This window comes from Trematomus bernacchii, unplaced genomic scaffold (assembly GCF_902827165.1).
Source record: "Trematomus bernacchii unplaced genomic scaffold, fTreBer1.1, whole genome shotgun sequence".
In the NCBI taxonomy this organism is placed as follows: Eukaryota; Metazoa; Chordata; class Actinopteri; order Perciformes; family Nototheniidae; genus Trematomus; species Trematomus bernacchii.
Window position 1 is genome coordinate 426,560 of NW_022987634.1, and position 21,927 is coordinate 448,486.

At 41.9% G+C, this 21,927-nt stretch overlaps 1 protein-coding gene across 1 annotated transcript; it reads right to left on the bottom strand.

Moving 5' to 3' along the window:
* Window positions 1-1,058: 1,058 nt before the first annotated feature.
* On the bottom strand, window positions 1,059-17,380 carry LOC117484678 (procyclic form-specific polypeptide A-beta-like). The gene is made up of 2 exons (XM_034133099.1): window positions 17,347-17,380; window positions 1,059-1,304 (listed from the first exon to the last, which is right to left on the bottom strand). The coding sequence occupies exons 1-2, from the start codon at window positions 17,361-17,363 to the stop codon at window positions 1,097-1,099; spliced, it is 225 nt and encodes a 74-aa protein (XP_033988990.1). The 5' UTR covers window positions 17,364-17,380; the 3' UTR covers window positions 1,059-1,096.
* Window positions 17,381-21,927: the final 4,547 nt, after the last annotated feature.

Sequence of the window (21,927 nt, forward strand, 5' to 3'; positions counted from 1 at the left end):
ATATTAAAGCAAATGATTGTAAAGGTAAAAGTATGAGCATCAAATCAAATCAAGTTTTATTTATATAGCACATTTTTAAACGATTTTTGGTCGAGCCAAAGTGCTGTACATATAATAAAAATACCCTACAGTAAAGACACTTTACAGCAAATACAACAGCACAGTTTGTTCAGAATATCAGTATGAGAAAACGACACCCTCTGTCCTTAGACCCTCACATCGTACAAGGAAAAACTTCCAGAGAAACCCCACAGTTTAAAGGGAAAAATGGGAGAAACCTCGGGGAGAGCAACAGAGGAGGGATCCCTCTCCCAGGATGGACAGAAGTGCAATAGATGCCATGTGTAAATCGAAGAGATAATACATTTTACAGCGTAGGTAGACCGCATGACAAATAAAGAAGTGTAATGTAAACATTTACATTATTATTATGATTATTTAATATATAAAGACTATATATTATTGAATTACAAGATTAGATATACTTTATTTGATCTAAAATATTGATGTGTTCAAATGCTCTTCAAAACAAAACTGAAAGTCCATGAAAAGTTGTCTTTCTGTATTTGTGAATGAAGCGCCATCTCCTGGTTAAATCCTGAAATTAAAAATCTGGCAACGCCCTCTTGGAAAATAGTGGGAGGGCTTAACATTCCCAGATGCTGGTCTCAGGCAGGTCTTAGGCAGGAAGCAGGCAGGAAGCTGTAAGCTGGAGTCCTATCTGGAGTGCTACATCTGTAAACCTGGAGTCCCTGCTCATCAGACAGTTACAGAGGCTGTCTAACTCCATGTTTAATGAAGACTCCCACCCCTGCAACCTGAATTTCAGCTTCTTCCTTGGGGCCGGAGGTTAATCTTCCTAAAGGTGTAGAACCAAGAGGTTTAAAAACAGCTTTGTCTGTGCTAGTGGTTTTCAATGTGTCTGTGTTGTTTGAAGCATGTGTCACGATGGATACCTTTTATTTTTTCTGCAAACCAAGTCTACCGACTGGTACAAAGAAATAACCTGGACCTGAACTGGACAGATTGGATATTGTGACAGTGGGATACAGTTAGGGCTGATGGTAGAGAGAGACTCACACACCTGGTTCTGGTCTCAGGCAGTAAGCTGGTTACTGGACACAGGTTGAGGACCAGGTTCCGGTTCAGGACCAGGTTCAGGACCAGGTTCCGGTTCAGGACCAGGTTCAAGTTCAGGACCAGGTTCAGGAGCAGGTTCCGGTTCAGATCCAGGTCCAAGTCCTTCTTCAGATCCCTGTCCAGGTCCAGGTCCAGGTCCAGCAGAATGTGTTGTTTGCTCTTGGCTGGAACACAACACACATAGCTTTGAGTGAATAATGAGTGCTGAGCTTGACATAGACCATAGTCAGCTAACGTCTGCCCTCTCTTCTTCCCTATCCAGGCCCCATGCTGCACTCTCACTTGAAGAGCATGTGCACCGGTATAATAACACCCTGCATGAGTGCCTAGACAGGCTGGCAACTGAAATAAGCCGAGTGGTGTCTTTCCATCGCTCTGCCCCATGGTACACTGACCAGCTCAGAGCGCAAAAATCAGAGGGTCGGAAGATTGAGCGCAGATATAGGAAAACTGGCCTAACTGTCCACCAGCTCTCTTTTAGAGATCACCAGAAGGCCTATTCCTCGGCATTGAGAGCAACCAGGTCAGCCTACTACTCCAATCTGATTGAGACAAATTGTAACAAACCCAAGCACCTATTCTCCACAATGCATCGGTTGCTCAAGCCTAGTGATCCCTCATCAACCACTCCTACAACTGATGACTGCAACCGCTTTATGGAACTTTAAAAAACAAAAATTGAAAACATCAGGCTTAACATCGCCAAAGCCTCCTCAAACCAACCTGTCTCTTCCCAACATCCTGTACTTGCTCCACCAAATGCACCAACCCTAAACTGCTTCACGGAGGTCACGCAAGCTGAGCTTTCAAAAATAATCTCAGCAATGACCTCATCTAGCTGCGCCCTTGATCCTATCCCCACCTCCCTACTGAAAGCCTGCTCTCCATCCATTATTCCAACTGCCACCATCATAATTAACAAATCCTTGTTGAGTGGTGAGATCCCCCCCTCCCTCAAGCTGGCAGCCATCAGACCGGTCCTGTAGAAGCACAACCTGGATCCTGAGGTACTCACAAACTACCGCCCCATCTCAAACCTGCCTTTTCTAGCAAGAGTTCTGAAAAAAGTTGTTGCCCTTCAGCTTCACGAACATCTCCACACTCATGAGCTCTATGAAACCTTCCAGTCCGGTTTCAGACCAGCTCACAGCACTGAAACAGCTCTGGTGCGGCTTCTAAATGACCTGCTGATGGCGGCTGACTCTGGTTCCCCAAGCCTACTCATCTTGCTGGGCTTAAGTGCAGCATTTGACAACACACTCTCACTCCATAAACGTTCAGGAGCGACGCTTGGTCAGGGTCCCGAGGCGTGCAGTTGGGACGCTCCTAGGCTCCTTCAGCTTCATAAAGGGACGCAAATAGCTTTCAACTGATTGCAATGTATTCCCATCTGCGGCGGGATTTGACGCTCATGGAAGTACTGCATTCGTTTGTGTCGGCGGCATTTAAAGGCAATGTGAGCGTCCATTCCCATTGGATAACGGATAATTGTACACCCGGAAGTAAGTATTCCCCTTACTGTCGATTGATTTGACAGTGATATCTGCACTACTCATCAACTCAAAAACACCAGATTATCCTTGTTAATTACACAACATTGATTGGTTTAAATTGTGTGCAATGCTTTTGTATTTTTCCCCTTCGATTCGGAGAAACAAATATTTTTTCTGAGTTTAGGATGGCAGAAGACACTACACTACCCAGAATCCCCAGCTATCGTTTAGGACTACACCATGTGCTCTGTTTGACAAACCCTGTGATTAGTTCTCAAGCTCTGTGATTGGATGTTGGAGTGGCAGTGCGGCGTCAAACAGCACTTTGAAATGGAATGAAACCCATCGACGGCACACTATCCAAATCAAGACTCGAACGTGTCCTACCTATGAATGTTATGGATGTTGTTTCAAAGTTCAGGTGTTTAATAGTCTTCTGGCCTGTGGGATGAAGCTGTCCCTGAGTCTGGTGGTTTTAGTCCGGATGCTGCGGTACCGCCTGCCAGACGGCAGCAGACAGAACAGTTTGTGGCTGGGGTGATGGGGGTCTTTTATAATCCTGAGGGCTTTCTTTAAAGGGGACCTATCATGCAAAATGCACTTTTGTACGTCTTTTATACATGAATATGTGTCCCTGGTGTTCCAGGGAACTCACCAAGTGTCAGAAAACACAACCCTCTCTATTTTCCTCCATACCCAAATCTCTAAAAAAGGGGCTGCAACGGATCTGATACAGACTGATCCAGATTTGAACACTTCTATGACGTCACAGAAGTGGTGCTACGGCTATTGGGCCAACTCTCCACCTATAAGGGGAATGTGGGGTTGGGCCACGGCCGACCATTGCTGCTCGAAAGCGCTGGAGACGCTGTACTACATATGCCAGGCCTGTAAGTGGCGCTGTAGTCTGCCACAAAAGCAGCGAAGAAGACTTCCCGTCCATAATTACCATGGTTACCCTTCTGTTTATTCTCCGCTGTGGCTTTTTTTCTCCCTCCCCGAGGCAAGCGTTTGCTCCCGCTGCTTTAATTCAATGCAATCCCTCCCCGTCGAGGCAAGCACTGTAATTCTCTCCGGTTAGTCCACCAGCAGATGACAAACACCCACCTCTCCGCCTCTTCCAAGGAACGAGGGGACCGTGCGGCAGAGTTTCAGTTTCAGTTTGTTTCGCCGGTCAAGATGTCCGTTAAAGTTTAAATCTTCAGGACAAAATTAGAAAAGTGCCGGTCAAAGGTCTTCTTTGTTATTTATTGAGCTTTAACCTAGCCTGTTTTTCATGTTTCAGAAAATGACATGCCCAAAACAAATGACTACAACTTAACTTCTAAAAGGGTTATATGAATAATTTCTTTTATCAAAGCAAGGTTACATCTGTGAGTTGGATGTAGAAGTGTCAGAATCAATATAAATGTTTTTTATTTTAAAGAAAATTCAGATTTAAATAGTAAAAAACTGTAAATTATAGTGTCCGTCCAAAAATTATTTTTTACAGATAGTGAAAACTACCCTTGGATGATGGGTTAGTAGACTAAAAGCTTTAGGAATCCAAAGTACAACATATAATAAGTACCCTGTATCAAGATTGATGCAAAACAAGTGACATTTGACCTTTTTAGAGAGGTTTAGCCAAAACCACCCCACCTCTGAGGTGATTTGGGTGAAAATGGTTTTTTTTCTATATCTCTGGCCCCCCTTGCTCGATTTTGATGATTGACACACCTTTCTGACCGTTAGAGCCAATAGGCCCACATACACACTCATTGTAAAGAGAAAAGATGGGGGCTGCGCGTCTGGAAATCTAAAGCAGAGTGGACCGATCTCTCCTTCTGGAATTTGGAAACTAAAAAGCAGTTTTATTGCTTATGGATTATCAGAAATAATTTCAAAGAGGGCACAGATACATTGGATGAACCTATGGATTAACTGCAGCATCGTTTTTTTATCGTTTTAATGCCATTGAAGACTAGTTTTGACCAAGGTAAGCCATGTTAGCGTTTCTAGCTACTTAGCTCCACATGTTATGATGTACGCTTTCGTTTATAGCGTCGCAAATGTTTATCACTGAGTGTTGAGGAGGGCACCACTAGATTCAGTGTCTCCAGGACCCCAAAAACGAGTGGTTGGCTGTGCATCTAGGATAAGTAATAAGGGAGTTATGAGTGAGTTTAAGTGCCGTTTTAGGTTAAATATTTTTCGCTCGTGGCTAATTCAGAGGCTGAGTGTGGGGTTTTTGTGGAAAAAAAAATTAAAAAGATCAGTTAGCTGAGTTTCTTCCCGTTACATGGATATAAAACATTCATAGTTTTATTCAATATTAAGATTCCTTAGACGTTGTTTCCTGCAAATGACGCGTTTATCCGCCCGGTACCGGGCGGGCCGTGCGTAACAGGTTAAAACAAATGAATAACGACTCTATATAATAAAACACGGAGGACGGAGATCTCTTTTTCTCCCCCTCTTCTGACAGCCCAGCAGCTGATCAGAGCACGGCTCACCTCTCCTGCAGGGGGGCGTGGTCAGCAGAATCAGACCCGTAGACCAGGGGTTCCCAACCTTTATTGTGCCAAGGACCGGCAGATACATTAAAAAAATCGCGGACCGGTTGTCAATTTTAACTGATTTTAATATTTACTCACCACCAGCAAGTAGCAACAGAGGCTAATTGTATGTAACAGCCTGAACAAATACTAGAACAATTTGCATCCAAAACATATTAACAAAGTTTAAAAAAGAACCGGTTTTGTTTGTATGATTTACGGATAATCCAGTGAATGCTGGGAAAACGAGGAGAAGGCGCATTATGAAGGAGATGTCCGGTCGCCAGGGTGTGTGTGTGTGTGTGTGTGTGTGTGTGTGTGTGTGTGTAGTATATAGTGCCGCGCACATATACCATCAGGACGTTACTGATGTGGTGCGGCTGCGGAGTGATACGGTGTGTATGCAAGCCCGCATCTTGAACGCATGTATGTATCATGGCTGAAGACCTGCTAAGTAAATAAAGATGGCTCATACAAAGGTCTACGGATACCTTATTACTCTCCATGACCTGCGGTCAACTATATAGCATAAAGGACTATTACATGGTTTCAGAAGTCGGTCCAGTTCGTCATTTTGCCGGAGGTAAACAGATGAAAGTTTTGTTAGCCTAAAGCCTAGCTAACAGGTGCGGTCCCCAGAGAGCGGGAGTCGCAATATTTTTTTTGGAAGAAAGAAAAAAAGAGAGAGATGGATCGATTCGAATTACCATCTCCACTGGTACTCACTGGCAACTTGGGAGAAAACTGCCGACGATGGGAACAACGCTTCCAAATCTACATGACCGCGAGTGGTGCAGACGGTAAGGACAGGAAGATTAAAGTGGCCATACTGCTGCATGCACTAGGAGAGGAGGTTCTTGAAGTTTACAACACGCTAGACATCGCACACGGTGAAGATGAAGGTGAAGAAGAAGATGAACAGACTGTTCAGAGCCTATTGTCTGCCGAAGAAGAACACAGTGTTTGAGAGACATCAGTTTTGGGCACATCCTATGTCAGGTAACACCACGATTGAGAAATATGTGACGGAGCTCAAGCAAAAGAGCAAGGATTGTGAATTTTATACCACAGAAAATGACATGATCAGAGACAAGATTGTGTTTAGTATGAATGACCAGAGACTGAAAGAGAGACTTTTAAGAGAACCTAATCTCACATTAGAAAGGGCCATAGACACCTGCAGAGCTGCTGAGACGACCAAAGTTCAAATGCTAGCTATGAATGCAGCAGCCCAGGAGATGTCTGTACTTGCAGTGCACAAGAATAGTCGACAAGGACAAAAGACACGCACACCGCCTATACAACGTACACAAGACATGGGACAAAGACATGAAACATGCAAACAATGTGGTAAATCACACCAGCCAAGACAGTGTCCAGCATACGGAGTATCCTGCCATAATTGTGGAAAACAGAATCACTATGCAAAAATGTGTAGGTCAGCTAAAGCCCAACATCACAAGACAGTACATGATGTTTCTCCGGAAATAGACACCCTATATATTGGGACAGTGAACATTGATCAGCTAAAGTCTAAAGCTAACAAGTCGTGGCATTCTAATGTAAATGTTGACTGCATGTGTGTCAAGTTTAAGTTGGACGCAGGAGCAGAGGCCAACGTCCTGCCACTGAAAGTATTCACAGCGATGACCCGAAAAGCCAGACGTGAAAGAAGAACACACCTCAAACTACAGCCTACAAAGACAGTGCTGGTGGCATATGGAGGGATGAGATTGAAGCCGGAAGGGGTGGTAACACTCAAATGCTCCACTCCCAAAACACAGGCAAGTCTGACATTTTATGTTTCCAGGCACTCATCCATTCCCATATTAGGAAACGAGGCATGTGAAGAACTGCGCCTGGTGAAAAGAGTGGACATTGACTCAATAGAAGTGAAACATCCCACAACAAAAGAGGAGCTCATAGCTCAGCACCCAACTGTCTTTGAGGGTTTAGGTGAGTTTGCTGGAGAATATCACATCCACACTGACCCCAAGGCCACACTGGACAGACTGAGAGACACTCTTGATGACTTGTTACAAGCTGATGTTATTGTACAGGTAACTGAGCCTACACCATGGGTTGCCTGGTGATCACAGAAAAAAAAGACAGAAAAAAGTTACGGGTTTTCTTGCAGTGACTTAAACAAAGCTATACTCAGGCAGCACTACTCCATTCCAACGACCGATGAAGTTCTGTGCAAACTAGCTGGTAAGAAACTTTTCACAGTGCTGGATGAAAAAGATGGATATTGGCAAATAAAGCTAGATAAAGAGTCATCCCTACTGTGCACATTTAACACACCATGGGGGAGATACCGCTTTAAACGTCTTCCATTTGGGATCAAGTCAGCAAGTGAGGTTTTCCAGCAACGCAACTGTGAGACATTTGGAGATATCCAAGGGATCCACATCATTGCAGATGACATGATAATTGCTGCATCGTCAGAGAAAGAACACGATGAGATATTACAGAAAGTGATAGCCAGAGCAAAGGAGGCTAATGTGAAGTTCAACAAAGACAAGATACAGTACAAGGTGAGCAGTGTCAACTACATGGGCCATACTGTCACTTCAGAGGGTGTTAAAGCAGACAACGCTAAGATCAAGGCTATCACAGGCATGCCAACACCAACTGACAAAACAGGACTACAGCGATTGCTGGGCATGGTAAAATACCTAGCTCAGTACATCCCAGGTGAGGCCACCATATCAGCACCACTGAGACAGTTGTTGAGAAAAGACAGTGTGTGGCTGTGGCAGCACGAACATGATGAAGCAGTCAAAAAACTGAAAGATGCTCTCATTACAGCTCCTGTACTCAGTTATTTTGACCCAAAGAAACAGCTCATCATACAGGCAGATGCATCCAAAGATGGTTTGGGGGCATGTCTAATGCACGAGGGCCACCCAATTGCCTATGCATCAAGAGCACTAACACAAACAGAAAAGAACTATGCTCAAATAGAAAAGGAACTGTTAGCAATTGTCTTCTCTGTTAAGAGGTTCCATCAGTACGTGTACGGATTGAAAGTGGATGTGCAGTCAGACCACAAACCTCTGGAAAGCATTCTGAGAAAGCCGCTTGGAGCAGCTCCTTCCAGACTCCAACGGATGCTCCTCCAGCTGCAGCGATATGACTTGAATGTCATCTACACACCAGGTAAAGACCTACTGATTGCAGACACACTCTCACGAGCTGTCACACATGATGAACATTCAACAGTTGATGACATCACAGATGAGAAACTTGTCTATGCTCTGGAGCCAACAGATGCTTTGAGCACTGAGATGCTGCAAAAGCTCAAAAGTGGAACAGCTAATGATGAAATACTACAGCAGCTTCAGGAAACACACAGACAGGGCTGGCCACGACACAGAAAACAAGTACACACTAAACTGGTTCAATACTGGCCTATCAGACATACTCTGTCAGTAATAGATGAGATAATGTTTGCAGGTGACAGGATAATCCTCCCGAGCCCGATGAGAAGTGACATGCTGCAAACATTACATGTGGCTCATCAAGGAATGCAGCGGACAAAAGCACTTGCCAGAAGGCACTGGTACTGGCCAGGTATGTCAAGAGAGATAGAACAAATGGTCGAGAATTGTGGGACATGTCAGCAGTTCCAGCCCAGAAACCAGAGGGAGCCTCTGATATCACACGACATTCCTGAGCTTCCTTGGCTCAAAATAGGGGCTGACATCTTTGAAATAAAAGGACAATCATTCCTATTGATGGTCGACTACCTGTCAAAATATCCTGAGGTGCTTAACATTAACGACAAGACTTCACACACTGTCATTAAGAAAATGAAATCAGTCTTCTCCAGGATAGGAATACCAAAAGAGATAGTGTGTGACCATGTCCCATTCGCGAGTCAAGAAATGAGGAACTTTGCAGAATCATGGGGCATAAAACTCACTCATTCCAGCCCAGGCTATGCACAGTCCAATGGCCTGGCTGAAAGGACCGTACAAACTGTTAAACATGTTCTTAAAAAAGCACAACTAACGAACACAGACCCTCATCTTGCCCTGCTCATCCTGAGAAACACACCTGTAACAGGCATGCAATACTCACCCGCACAAAAGCTCATGGGGAGAGTGCTAAGGAGCACCTTACCGAGCTCCACCGTGGTGCTTCAGCCTGCTGTGCCTAAGGATGTTCACTCGACTCTCGAGAATCTACAGAGGAGGCAGCAGCAGTATTATGACAGAGGAACGAGGCCGCTTCCTGAGCTGCAACCAGGAAGTACTGTTCACATGGAGACTGAACAGGGTTGGCGTCCAGCTTTGGTCACTGCACAGAGAGATGAGCCACGTTCCTATGATGTTGTCACATCTTCAGGTCAGCACTACAGGCGCAACAGGAGAAATCTGAGGAAAACACCACACGACGCCCAAATGGACCCAGAACCTGACTTACCTGAAGACAATCAACTATGCACGCCAGATGCAGACACATCAGAGACTGTTGAATGTGAAATGTCATCACCGCAGAGCACAAGAAGAACCAGATGTGGCCGACTTATTCGACCACCTGAGAGATACAAAGATTTCCTAATTAGCTCAGGCTAAAGGTTGTGATAAGACAGAGTTAATACGTTAAAATCCTTACTCTATTTGCTAAAAAGAAAAAGAAAAAAGAGAAGAGTAAGGTGTGTTGTTTATATACAGGATTCATGTTTATATGAGGATGTTGGAGTGATATACACTGATTCTAAGTTGACATGTTAATGTTCATACAAAATATAATTCCATATATTCTTATGTTAACAAGTGAACAATGTTAATATTGAGACCGTTATAGAATGTTTACTACAGCAAATGTTATATGCAACTTTCATTGTAAGAAAGGAGGATGTAGTATATAGTGCCGCGCACATATACCATCAGGACGTTACTGATGTGGTGCGGCTGCGGAGTGATACGGTGTGTATGCAAGCCCGCATCTTGAACGCATGTATGTATCATGGCTGAAGACCTGCTAAGTAAATAAAGATGCCTCATACAAAGGTCTACGGATACCTTATTACTCTCCATGACCTGCGGTCAACTATATAGCATAAAGGACTATTACAGTGTGTGTGTGTGTGTGTGTGTGTGTGTGTGTGTGTGTGTGTGTGTGTGTGTGTGTGTGTGTGTGTGTGTGTGTGTGTGTGACACTGGCATTTGTTTTCAGAAGAAATTATGATAGTGTCGTTCGTTCCGGTGCACTCCGACAGCATTTAGCACTACATCGAGATTAAGGTGTTGTGCACACGGGAACGTTTGCGTTTATGCACAGTATGCGTTTTCAAAAAAGTCTTCCGTTCACATGCATTCGTTTCATTTAACGTGTCTGTTCAAACGAGACCGCTGGAAACGCTGGACACGCTGTAGTACATATGCCGGGACCAGTGGCGGCCGGTGGTCTTTTTTTTTGGTGGGGCTCTTGACGTACCGTAAGTGACCTACCCGGGGGGAAATTCCCCCCGGAATTTTTTTTCGAGAAATGACCCCTTAAATGATGACTTCTGGTGATGTTAGAGGGGGGGGGGAAGGAGAAATCGAGGCTTAAAAATATGAGAAGACTGATCAATACCTCCATAATCTTCAGTGTGGAAAATATTATTTATCAACCTGAACATCTACTACTTTACCAGGAATTTGTGTTCTCAGAACTGGTCTGTTTTTTTCTTTCTTAAAACTGTTCATGTTTTATGAACCAACACCTTCACCAAGTAGCTTTACAGTGAACTGCATGTGAGATATAAAATTAATAGCATCTTTTCAGTAGCATTAATTATAAATATTTAAGTGGTTCAATACAAGTCACTACAGCATTTCAAACTGAACTGTGAATAAATGCAATTTAAAAAAAATAACCACAGCACAAAATGTCATAAATTGTGTTTTTTCTTTGTTTCTCTGAGGATTATTTACAAACAGGCTTATTTACATATAGCAATAACTCAGAAATGAAAAAGCTACATCGTCTAACACGAACAACCAGTTAGCATAATGATAATATATGTGTTATGTACAATGTAACTGGCAAGGCTAGAGCAAGAAAGAACATAAAGTTTGCAAAAGGTTTAAATAACTTCAAGTATCTGTCTTCAGATTACGTGGAGGTTTTAGTCCGATGGGAAGCAGATTTTAAGCGACACCGAAGATAAACCAAAAATGTGGTGGAGCTGCAAACCGTGTAGTGTTGCTGGGACAGAACAGGAGCTATAACCGTTGGAAAATACATCACAGACAATGCAACAAACGTGGAGACAGAACAATCACTTCTGTGATAAATGCCCACTTATTAATAAACTTCTAACAACCATGGGAAACCTCCTCTCTACATATAAAGTGATATCCAAGCATGGGAAACAAAAGACAGCATTTACCTGTTTGCATCCAGCTAGCCAAGCCTTTCTTGTGTACCAGCTACTTGTGAAGCCTCGTGTATAAATGTTGTCTTTTTCACGAGATTGCTGCGATATATTCAAATCGGGTTGGTCCGGTCCAAGGTCTTTAAGCAACAATTTATCTGCCAAACTTCTCCTTTCGAAAGGATTGGAGATTAGCTCTTGAACAGAATTAGGCGGGGACCGAGGTCCGGAGACTCCACCTGCACACGAAGCCATCCTCATCAACTACTGCGTCAACCGGATACGAGTCACTGTCCAAACTACTCACAGACTGCACTGGGTGCTGACATTGGCGCCCGGTGACCGTCATCTTTGACGACGCTGATTGGCTGAAATTATATTTTCGCGGCATAGTTTACACGTTACAGATAGCAACAGTCAGCTGCTAGTGGCTGCTGCTGCACTGGTTGAAGGCTCCTCTCTTAGCGCCCAGACGAGAGAAGGTGCATGGGCAAGGCCAGGCAGGAAACATGTGACTTATCAGTAACTTTAGACATCGTAACACAATTTTAAACGAGATTTTATTGTAGATTATACATTTTACTGATACCAATTATATAATATTTACCTTGTTCATTAAAAATAAAAATAAAAATATATATATTTTTTTAAACATTTTTTTTTTTTTTTTATTTTAATTTTAATTTTCTTTTTTTTTTCAATATGGGAAGAGGTGGGGCGGCGCCCCTAGCGCCCCTATGGACCGGCCGCCACTGGCCGGGACTGTAAGTGGCGCTGTAACTTCCGCCACAAAATACACCAAAAGCAGCGAAGAAGACCCGGAGCAATGTTGCCATGGCTACCCTTCTGTTTATGCCCCGCGGTGGATTTAGCAACATGTAGTTCATGTAATTCTCCATGTCCACTTGTTGCTGATGGTTGTGGTAGAGGAGCTGTAGATGTTGCACTAACATATGTAGCATGGTCAGTAGCAGTAGCACTAGCAGTAGCTACTGACAGGAGGAAGTGTGTGTGGCGATTGCTGGTATTCAGCGGGATATAGTAATTTCCTCAGCATGTAAATATATGGATAAATGCAACGGGGAAGTTAACTGAAAGAAACCGAATCTGTGGATATTGCATCGACCGACCAAGAAGCACGTCTCCGTGGAGAGGACGCGCTCAGAAAGAGAGATATTTTCTACAAACACTGGGTGAGATCGCTCCTCTGGGACACGCCGGTCCTCGTGTTTCCTTTTTTTGTGTGGATTATAGCCTGAATAGGCCTACAAACATTTCTCTTTTTGCCGCCGACGGGCGCAGGAGCAATGAACCATAATGGCCTGGATTAGGCAGTAAAGACAATTTTGGTGTATCGCAGAGCGGACTGTTTAATTTTGTTTGTGTTTGGCTGGAAAATTGTCAATATAATGGATCAATGCATGAAATCTGACTCTGTTTATTTTGTTTAAGGAGTATATTAGGCGTTAACAATTCTGGTTTGCCTTTTATAATATTATTTCATTGAAGAACCCCTTGTGCGTTTAATTAACACAGCTATTTTTGATAGTTGATCGTTACAGATGGCTACTGGCCATGCTACAGCAGTGAGCAGGAGAGGTGGGGAGAGGTGGGGCTATCGTTATTTTTTCAGGAAATATTCGTATAGAGGCGATTACACGGACTCGTTTGACCCCCCAGAGAGTTTCGTTTGCAAATCTATCCACCTTGGGACCCGTTATCGTTTGTGGGGTCCGTTTCTATCGGCCTCGTGTAAATAATAGGGCTATACGCAAGAGAAACTATGCAGATTGTTGGAGCAGAACACCTCTGCTATGCGCCGTTCGTTGGATGAGGCTGGATCTCTATTAAATTAAGAAAGGAATTGAAAACACCGGAATCAAAGTTATAACAAATTATCTGAGTTTACTTCTAGTAGGAAACCAAACACATATACAAGTTATACAGAGTACTCGAGCACTCCGGACTTTCAGATTTGTGATGCGATGCGGATAAAGGCGTCAGGACCATCAAACTCATCAAACCAAAAAGAAATTGGACTTCAGGTTTGTGATGCGATGCGGACACAGATATCAGGACCAACAAACTCACCAAACCAAAAAGCATTTTTACACTCAAAAACATCAGTATTCATATGTATCTTTGGGGCGGAGATTTGTCGATTCTTCCTTCCCACTTTTCTCCCAAGCGAATTAGAGAACCCCTGGGGAGGAGCTGTTTAAGCTGATCACCTCCCCCAAGTGTCCTGATTGGCTGGATTCGCTTCTGGTGAGGTCAATAGTTCTCACCAGGACTTGAAATTCCAAAGTCCCCTAAGGTCAAAAGTCAATTCTTATCTCCGTCCCGATCTTAACTCCATTCCTTTTCCATGAGAGTTTTTCACATAAACTATCCTATTTCAGACATTTAAACTTTCCTTCACCTATTTAACGATGTCTTTAACGACTTAAAACCAACATCTGGCTTTTAGGGATGATAAGAAGCGATGTAATGTTGTCTTTAATGACCTTAATGACGACATCTGCTTTTAGGGGTAAAACAGGCAAGGTTGCTGTGTTGGAACACAGAATCTCTGGATCAGTGAGTTTGAAAGTAAGAATAACATTCCTATTCTATATATAATTACCCAAAACCATTGTGATTACATAAAACAGTTCAAACAATACATGTTCACTAAAATACAATTCAAAATAATACATGTTTACTTCAATACAGTGTAGAATCATATCTTTTTACTTCAATCCCCCTTTTTGATCTCACCTCACGAGATCAACATATAGCATTTGAAACATTACCACTGTCATTCTTTTTCCCTACTGTGTCTGTCCCAACATTTATATAAACCCATCAGAAGCTGGGATATAGAGCACTTTAAACCTTTAGGAACAGTCCACAACAAGAACTTCTTATGACAGTAGAGGGAGAATAAAATATGTCTAAAAAGCAAAGTCCTTGTCAGCTGAGTCATCTTTACTCTTCCCTCAATGGTGGAACTGATGATGTGTCTAACACACAATGAGCAGATACAAGGCACACAACAACAACCACATGTCACCAAAATGGCAATAAAAGTAGCCACAGAAATTAGAAAAGACATTATCATACTTTTCCCTCTTTTGGTAACACATAGTTCTGTAGAATAAAAAATACAAATCCCTTAAATTATGGGATATAAAAATAAAGTTGAAAGTTCCTCCAAAAAATGGATTGTTCAGACAAAGTTCCACACCGGCTATATCAACCTGTTTCAGCGGGAAATGGAGTTCCCTGTGCCGTCTTGGTTTGCCATGTCTTCGTCCCCCCAGCCCGCTGACGGCGGCTTCTGGGGTGCCTGCTAGAGAGATGTGGCCTGATTGTCCTCCCCCGGCCCGCTGATGGCGGCCTCCGGGTCGATGCTGGAGAGATGTCCTGATCCTCCTCCTCCGGCCCGCTGATGGCGCCTCCTGGGTCGACTGCCTTGACGAGAGCCAGATCTGTTCTGATGTCGTCTAGGGTCCTCGCGACGAGGGCCAACTCTGTCCTGATGTCGTCCAGGGTCCTCGCAGGTGTTTTTCCCGACCGCACACTGGCTCCAGTGGTACCAGTTGTCTCCCTTTCCATCTAGGCGAACGGCATGGGAGGTCCCCTCCAACCAGACGTAATCTGCTGTGTTGGCCTTGTGTTTCTCGGGTCCCCCTTTTGACGTTAGCAGCCTGTGTGGAGAAGTCTCATACCAAGCCCTTAAGTTGCTGGAAATATGGTTTTGAAATCATCTTTTCTACTTCTTTAGTGTTTATTGGCGGCACCAACTAGACTGGAGTGTGGACAAGAGACTATGCAGAAAATAATAAACAAAAAATAAGAATAAAAAATAAAAAATAAAAATAAAAAATAGAACAAAAATAAAAATAAAACAAAAATAACCAAAGCTAGATTATTTTAAATGTATCAATTTCTCTTAAACGCAACAAACAAAACAAAAAATACCAAAACTAGTATTTTAAATTGATAAATTTCTCCTAAAGACGTAATAATCTCACATACATATTGTCTGATGTATATCCTATCCTTTTCCCCCTTTTTCTGAAATAGAACGCCGTTAACGGTGTTCTTATTTTCAGAAACATCGAGCCTTATACATCAGTTATTTAATATCAGCTATATATTTATTATTACTATTACTTATATATCAGGCATTAAATGTCAGCCTTCTTCCATGATTGACCTCGTCTACATTATCTGACTTATATTGATACGTGTTCGTTTGTATTTATTTAATATACTGGGCAATTTATAGATAACTTTTTGAATCTCCCTCTTTTCTTAACAACTGGAGCTATGGCTATCTGAAATCTGACTTGGTTAAGAGATGATTTGTTTATTGGTGAGAGGCACACTCTTGCCCTCGTGATTGGGTGGGGGTGGGTAGTTAGGGAGAGTTCCTTACAATCTCCAGATCTTCCTCTCTGTGTTGAGGCCATAAAACCTTTTAATGGGCTCTGTGGTCTGTTCAGATCTAGATTTTCTTCCTCTCCAGAGGTCATGCCTGTCTTTGACCCTGCATGCTGCTGTGATACTGCAGTACCTCAGGAGCAGAGAAAGGGGGAGATCTCTTCCCAAAAGTGTAAGCTCCCACATGAGCAACATAGCAACACATCAAACTCTCCCTGACTTGTTTGTAAAGCGTTCTTTAAGGCTTGAATTGAGTCTTCTGTTGTGTAACGGAAAATCCCATTTCCAAAAGGGGTCAGTTTAATAGTCCTTATCATATTATCGCTCTGTTTTAGCTCCATATTAGCAGGGTTCACTAACATGGTTGGTTGATCCAGTTTAAGATTTTCAATATCTGCCATTACTATTTCCAACATTCCTTTTCCCTGAATATCAGGTCTAACAATGTGTTTTCTTTTAGGAGTATTAGATGGGATACTCATAAGTGGCATTTGTGAGCTATCATCTCCGTAGGGTGGAGGTAGGGTCTCAGACATTATACCACCTGCTTGTTGCTCTCTGTCTCTATGTCTTCTGCAATTCTTTACCCACAGTTCTTTTTACTGGATTTGTCTCTCAAGTATTACACAGATTTGACTTAAAAAAAAAAAATCACACAGAGCTTTTCATACCTTATCATATTACAGTCAGGCACATTTTTATTGTGCGATGTTTATTTCAACAGATAGCGTGACTTCCAGAAGCAAACTTCTACAATCCCCTCACGGTGATTGCGGCTTCAGGTCAAGAGTTAAAACTCAGTCAACAAAATCTCTTTATCGTCACGTTTAATGAGCCTGATTATCCCCACAACAGTTTTGTGATGAGATTCGGTCGTTCCAAATAATTAGTTGGAGGTCGCGTCTCTCTCCTCCTCTATCACCCACCATATAACAATTACAGACATTTTATACATTTAAAGCACCACGAAAGGTAACCGCATTAATCAATCTTATCATGATCTGCGGGGAATTTAACCCTTCTGTTTTTTACACCTTTGTAGTCTTTAATTAAAGCACTGTAAAGCAACCGTATTAATCAATGTTATTTTGACTTACGGGGAATTTAACCTATACTTCTTTTACAGCCTTACAGTCTTCGTATTTAGTGAGTGAAGGGCCGGGACTAACCTACCCGCCTCTCTCAAACACTATTTTTGCTCTAGGTCCAGGACTGAATACCCTTGTCTAAGCACTTCCCCAATATCCCCAACTTGTAATATGTATTGTATTTCCCACCATGACTAAGAACACTGAGAACGCTGCTGACAACTCTAAATTTTTTAGTATAATCAATCACAGATTTTTGATAGTCAAAACAGGTGTCTGCTCACCTTTTGTATATTGCCATGGTCTTAGTTGTCACCAGTATCTCTGTGTCCTCCCCCTGGACTGGATTCTGTCCCCTGGCTATCGGTGTTCCTTTCTAGAGATCAGCTCCCATCACGTCGGGAAAGTCACCACTTGTTGGAGCAGAACACCTCTGCTACGCGCCGTTCGTTGGATGAGGCTGGATCTCTATTAAATTAAGAAAGGAATTGAAAACACCGGAATCAAAGTTATAACAAATTATCTGAGTTTACTTCTAGTAGGAAACCAAACACATATACAAGTTATACAGAGTACTCGAGCACTCCGGACTTTCAGATTTGTGATGCGATGCGGATAAAGGCGTCAGGACCATCAAACTCATCAAACCAAAAAGAAATTGGACTTCAGGTTTGTGATGCGATGCGGACACAGATATCAGGACCAACAAACTCACCAAACCAAAAAGCATTTTTACACTCAAAAACATCAGTATTCATATGTATCTTTGGGGCGGAGATTTGTCGATTCTTCCTTCCCACTTTTCTCCCAAGCGAATTAGAGAACCCCTGGGGAGGAGCTGTTTAAGCTGATCACCTCCCCCAAGTGTCATTTGGCTGGATTCGCTTCTGGTGAGGTCAATAGTTCTCACCAGGGGCCTCATTTATAAAGGGATATACGCTCAAAAAATGGCGTACGCCAGTTTCTACGCAATGTTTGCGATTTATAAAATACTAACTTGACGGGAAAATGTGCTGTCCTCCACGCAAACTCTAACCCATGCGTACGCACTAAGCACACAAACGGGAGAGACGAGAAACTGCGACACCGTTGGCAGAAGGAAGAATGGAGAGAAATATGTGGAAATAATACCATAAATAAAATGTTACCTCTCATTTATCAAATATGAAGAATTCATTTTCAAACATTGATTAAAGCCAATCTTAAAATGATTAAACAAACGCCTGTTTGAGACTCCTCAGTGCACACAAAAACATAACTTGGAGAAATAAATAAATACGGATATGCTATTTAAAACCACCTCGAATATGTTGTGTTAATGTTATGAAATGTTTTCTCATAAATGATGCGGTAAGCAGGAGGACAGAATTACGTCTAAACTGACGCCGTTTTGCATTTCTATAGGTTGTAGATACGAGCATGGTTTTATATACTATCACGTTTAATCGTGTTTTATGCCGTTTGCCAAGACTTGATAAGTAGCTCGTAAAACACAGGAGGTATGGAAACTAAGAACACCATATGTGGTAAACAGCTAATATAACACAATCCATTAGTTGTATTTCCTTTAACTGGTGGATTATGTATATATAGTTGCTGATCGACAGCTGGAACACAAACCACCAAATATAACAAAAATAATTCAGATCCAGTCGTCATGACTCCACTCCGGAGGGATTCCCCGATCATTTCTTACAGTTTCTCATCAAGGGGGTGTCTCCTGTCCCCGGGACAAACACACTGCCTGAGGAAGGTTATGTGTATTTGTTTTGTCATTAACTTTTTTCGGACCACTTATTTATTTATTTTGGTGACGATCCGACCTCCATGCTGCTACTCTGGTTCAAACTGCATCCACCAAACAATATGATTTATCTCGACCTCCCCACAATAACCAAAATCTGACACGGTGTGAGATGTCTTTTTTAGCTGTTCTATCGTAATTTCCTGCGATCTTCTTCATGCAGTCAGTCAAAATGAATGAATGAATGGGCGTTTCTTTGACTATGTATAGGCAAATATGGGCGTTACGAGTCGATTGTGATTTATCAAGGGAAACAGGCGTAGGGAGTGCCGTACGCACTTCCCTCGCCGGTACGCAACGTTTTGTGAATCGGAAAATGGCGGAAAATTTATGTACCTATTTTTGTGCTTTGTACTACGTAAGCAACCTTCCTACGTCAATCCTACGCAAGGCGTTATAAATGAGGCCCCAGGACTTGAAATTCCAAAGTCCCCTAAGGTCAAAAGTCAATTCTTATCTCCGTCCCGATCTTAACTCCATTCCTTTTCCATGAGAGTTTTTCACATAAACTATCCTATTTCAGACATTTAAACTTTCCTTCACCTATTTAACGATGTCTTTAACGACTTAAAACCAACATCTGGCTTTTAGGGATGATAAGAAGCGATGTAATGTTGTCTTTAATGACCTTAATGACGACATCTGCTTTTAGGGGTAAAACAGGCAAGGTTGCTGTGTTGGAACACAGAATCTCTGGATCAGTGAGTTTGAAAGTAAGAATAACATTCCTATTCTATATATAATTACCCAAAACCGTTGTGATTACATAAAACAGTTCAAACAATACATGTTCACTAAAATACAATTCAAAATAATACATGTTTACTTCAATACAGTGTAGAATCATATCTTTTTACTTCAAGATACAAGCCGTTTTGTCCTCGTGTAAACGGCACCTAAGATTAAACTAATTTATTTTGGGAACAGCCGCATATATGGAGTTAGCCATATGTGTGTAAATTACTGTTCATAAACATTTGAAAACAAATGCCGGTGTCGGACAGACACAAACACACCGAACACTCAGAGCTGAGCTGAGCAGAGCACATACACACACACATCATGTGCCTTGGTGACTGACTGGACATCTCCTTCATAAAACTAATACAAGGGGGAGTAATCGGGCAGTTCGATGTGTGTAGAGATGTGTGTAGAGGTGTGTGTGTGTCCCGCTGCCTCCTGATGCTGCAGCCATTTCATGAAGTGAAGGACGTTTTCCTTCTATAAAACAGCTGCGGGCAGCAGATACCGTGAGAGTCCCGGACATGAATTCATAGATCAAGGCAGACTGGTTTACTCTCCTGTTTTGCCAATCCGGTGCTTAAACAAATAGCTCTACACCCCTGGCCGACATGTCCTTAAAATGAAGTCCGAGTTTGAAATATATCTCAAATAATGTATGCACCACCATTTCCCCACATAAACATAACAGTCTGCAATCAAACGGTTGTCTCCTGTGCGCTCCTCTTCCTACTTGGCGCACCGGTAACATTCTTGTGCACAAGAGGCTGAGACCTTAGGCTGAGCCGCCGAATCCCTCGGAACATCATAAAAGCCATTTTCAACGGTTTTCTGGTGAAAGATTAACTACAGATGGAGCCTCTTATTTTGGACCCCAGCATACAGCTTCCTGCCGACTGCCAGCCAGTTGCCAGCCAGTTGCCTGCCAAAGACCAGTATTCAGGAATGTTAGGCCCTCCCACTATTCTCCAATTTCAGGGTTTAACCAGGAGATGGCGCTATATATTAAATAACTAAGACTTAGTTTTTCACAATAGAAAATGCAGATATTATATAAAAAACTAAAGTTAAAATCTTGTTTTTAATGCCCCAAGAGCAATAACATCTTGTCACAAGCTTTTTGGAAGAAAAAGACTGACTCAAGAGACCTGTAGTTGACTAATTACAGGCCTCAATAAAGTTCTGCCATTGGTTGTGAAAAACAACGGTGGACATAGTGGAAAGTGAAATTGACATTGTCGAATTTAATAAAAATACAAAATAATGTATCTGTGTACGTGTTTTACTATGTGATCTGCACTTATCAAACATCTAATTAAGGCGAGACACCCCAGGTGAATAGGGTATTTTTAACTTAAAGATATCAGCTAAATATTTCTCCAGTTAATTACTTACAATAAGGCAATTGTTTTTTGTATTACAAGTTTTCTGAAATAGCATGTTTAAATATCCAAATGAACCATTATCTCATGAGATATGCGCATATTTTAACACATTTCAGGAACCGAAATCTGAACTTTGGATAAAGCCAGGATCAAAATTATTGTTTCATTTTGTAGTCATATTAGTATCTAAGGCTTTTACAGAAGGGATTTTGGATATCTCTTTGTATCACTCCATAAATCAGAAAATACTGTCAACAGCCCTAAAATATCAATTTTCACCATGTTTTTAGGTATAAAATGTTATATAATTCAGGCTATGAATTATATATGACCAAACCCTTCTGTAAAAGCCTTCATAATATTGATAGGAATATAACTGGAAGGTTTGGTGTATGTAACTGCTGAGTGATTCTACAATTTAGGGTACATTCCATGTCCATTGATGTCCATTGATGATAATTATAATTATTCTAACTATTTTCTTCAAAAATATCATATTTTGCCTATTATTGGAAAGCATGTTATAATATCACACAAACATTATGTGCATCCTATGCTTTATTTAGCTTGAAATGTGTCATGATGTTCTTAAATTGTCAGTTTTTGCTATGTCCGTTTTTCAGTTGAGGGTGTCTTGGATTCAAAATAATGAATAAAAACCATTAAAGTAAATTTAAAAAATGATTCATTTATTTCAAAAGTCTAAATACTAAAGAATAATAACATATTTTTAATTGATTTCCCCCTTTAAATAATTTAAATATCTTAATATATGAATGTCCGCAAAAGTTCTGTCAACTATGTTACTAACAGAACTTCCCCCTTTAACTCAAAAATTGTTTGTCCCAATACCATGTCACCAGCATCACATGATGCCATGTTCCTCTTTGGCAGACATTTTGAACACACTGTGGTGATTGTCCTCTACATTTTTA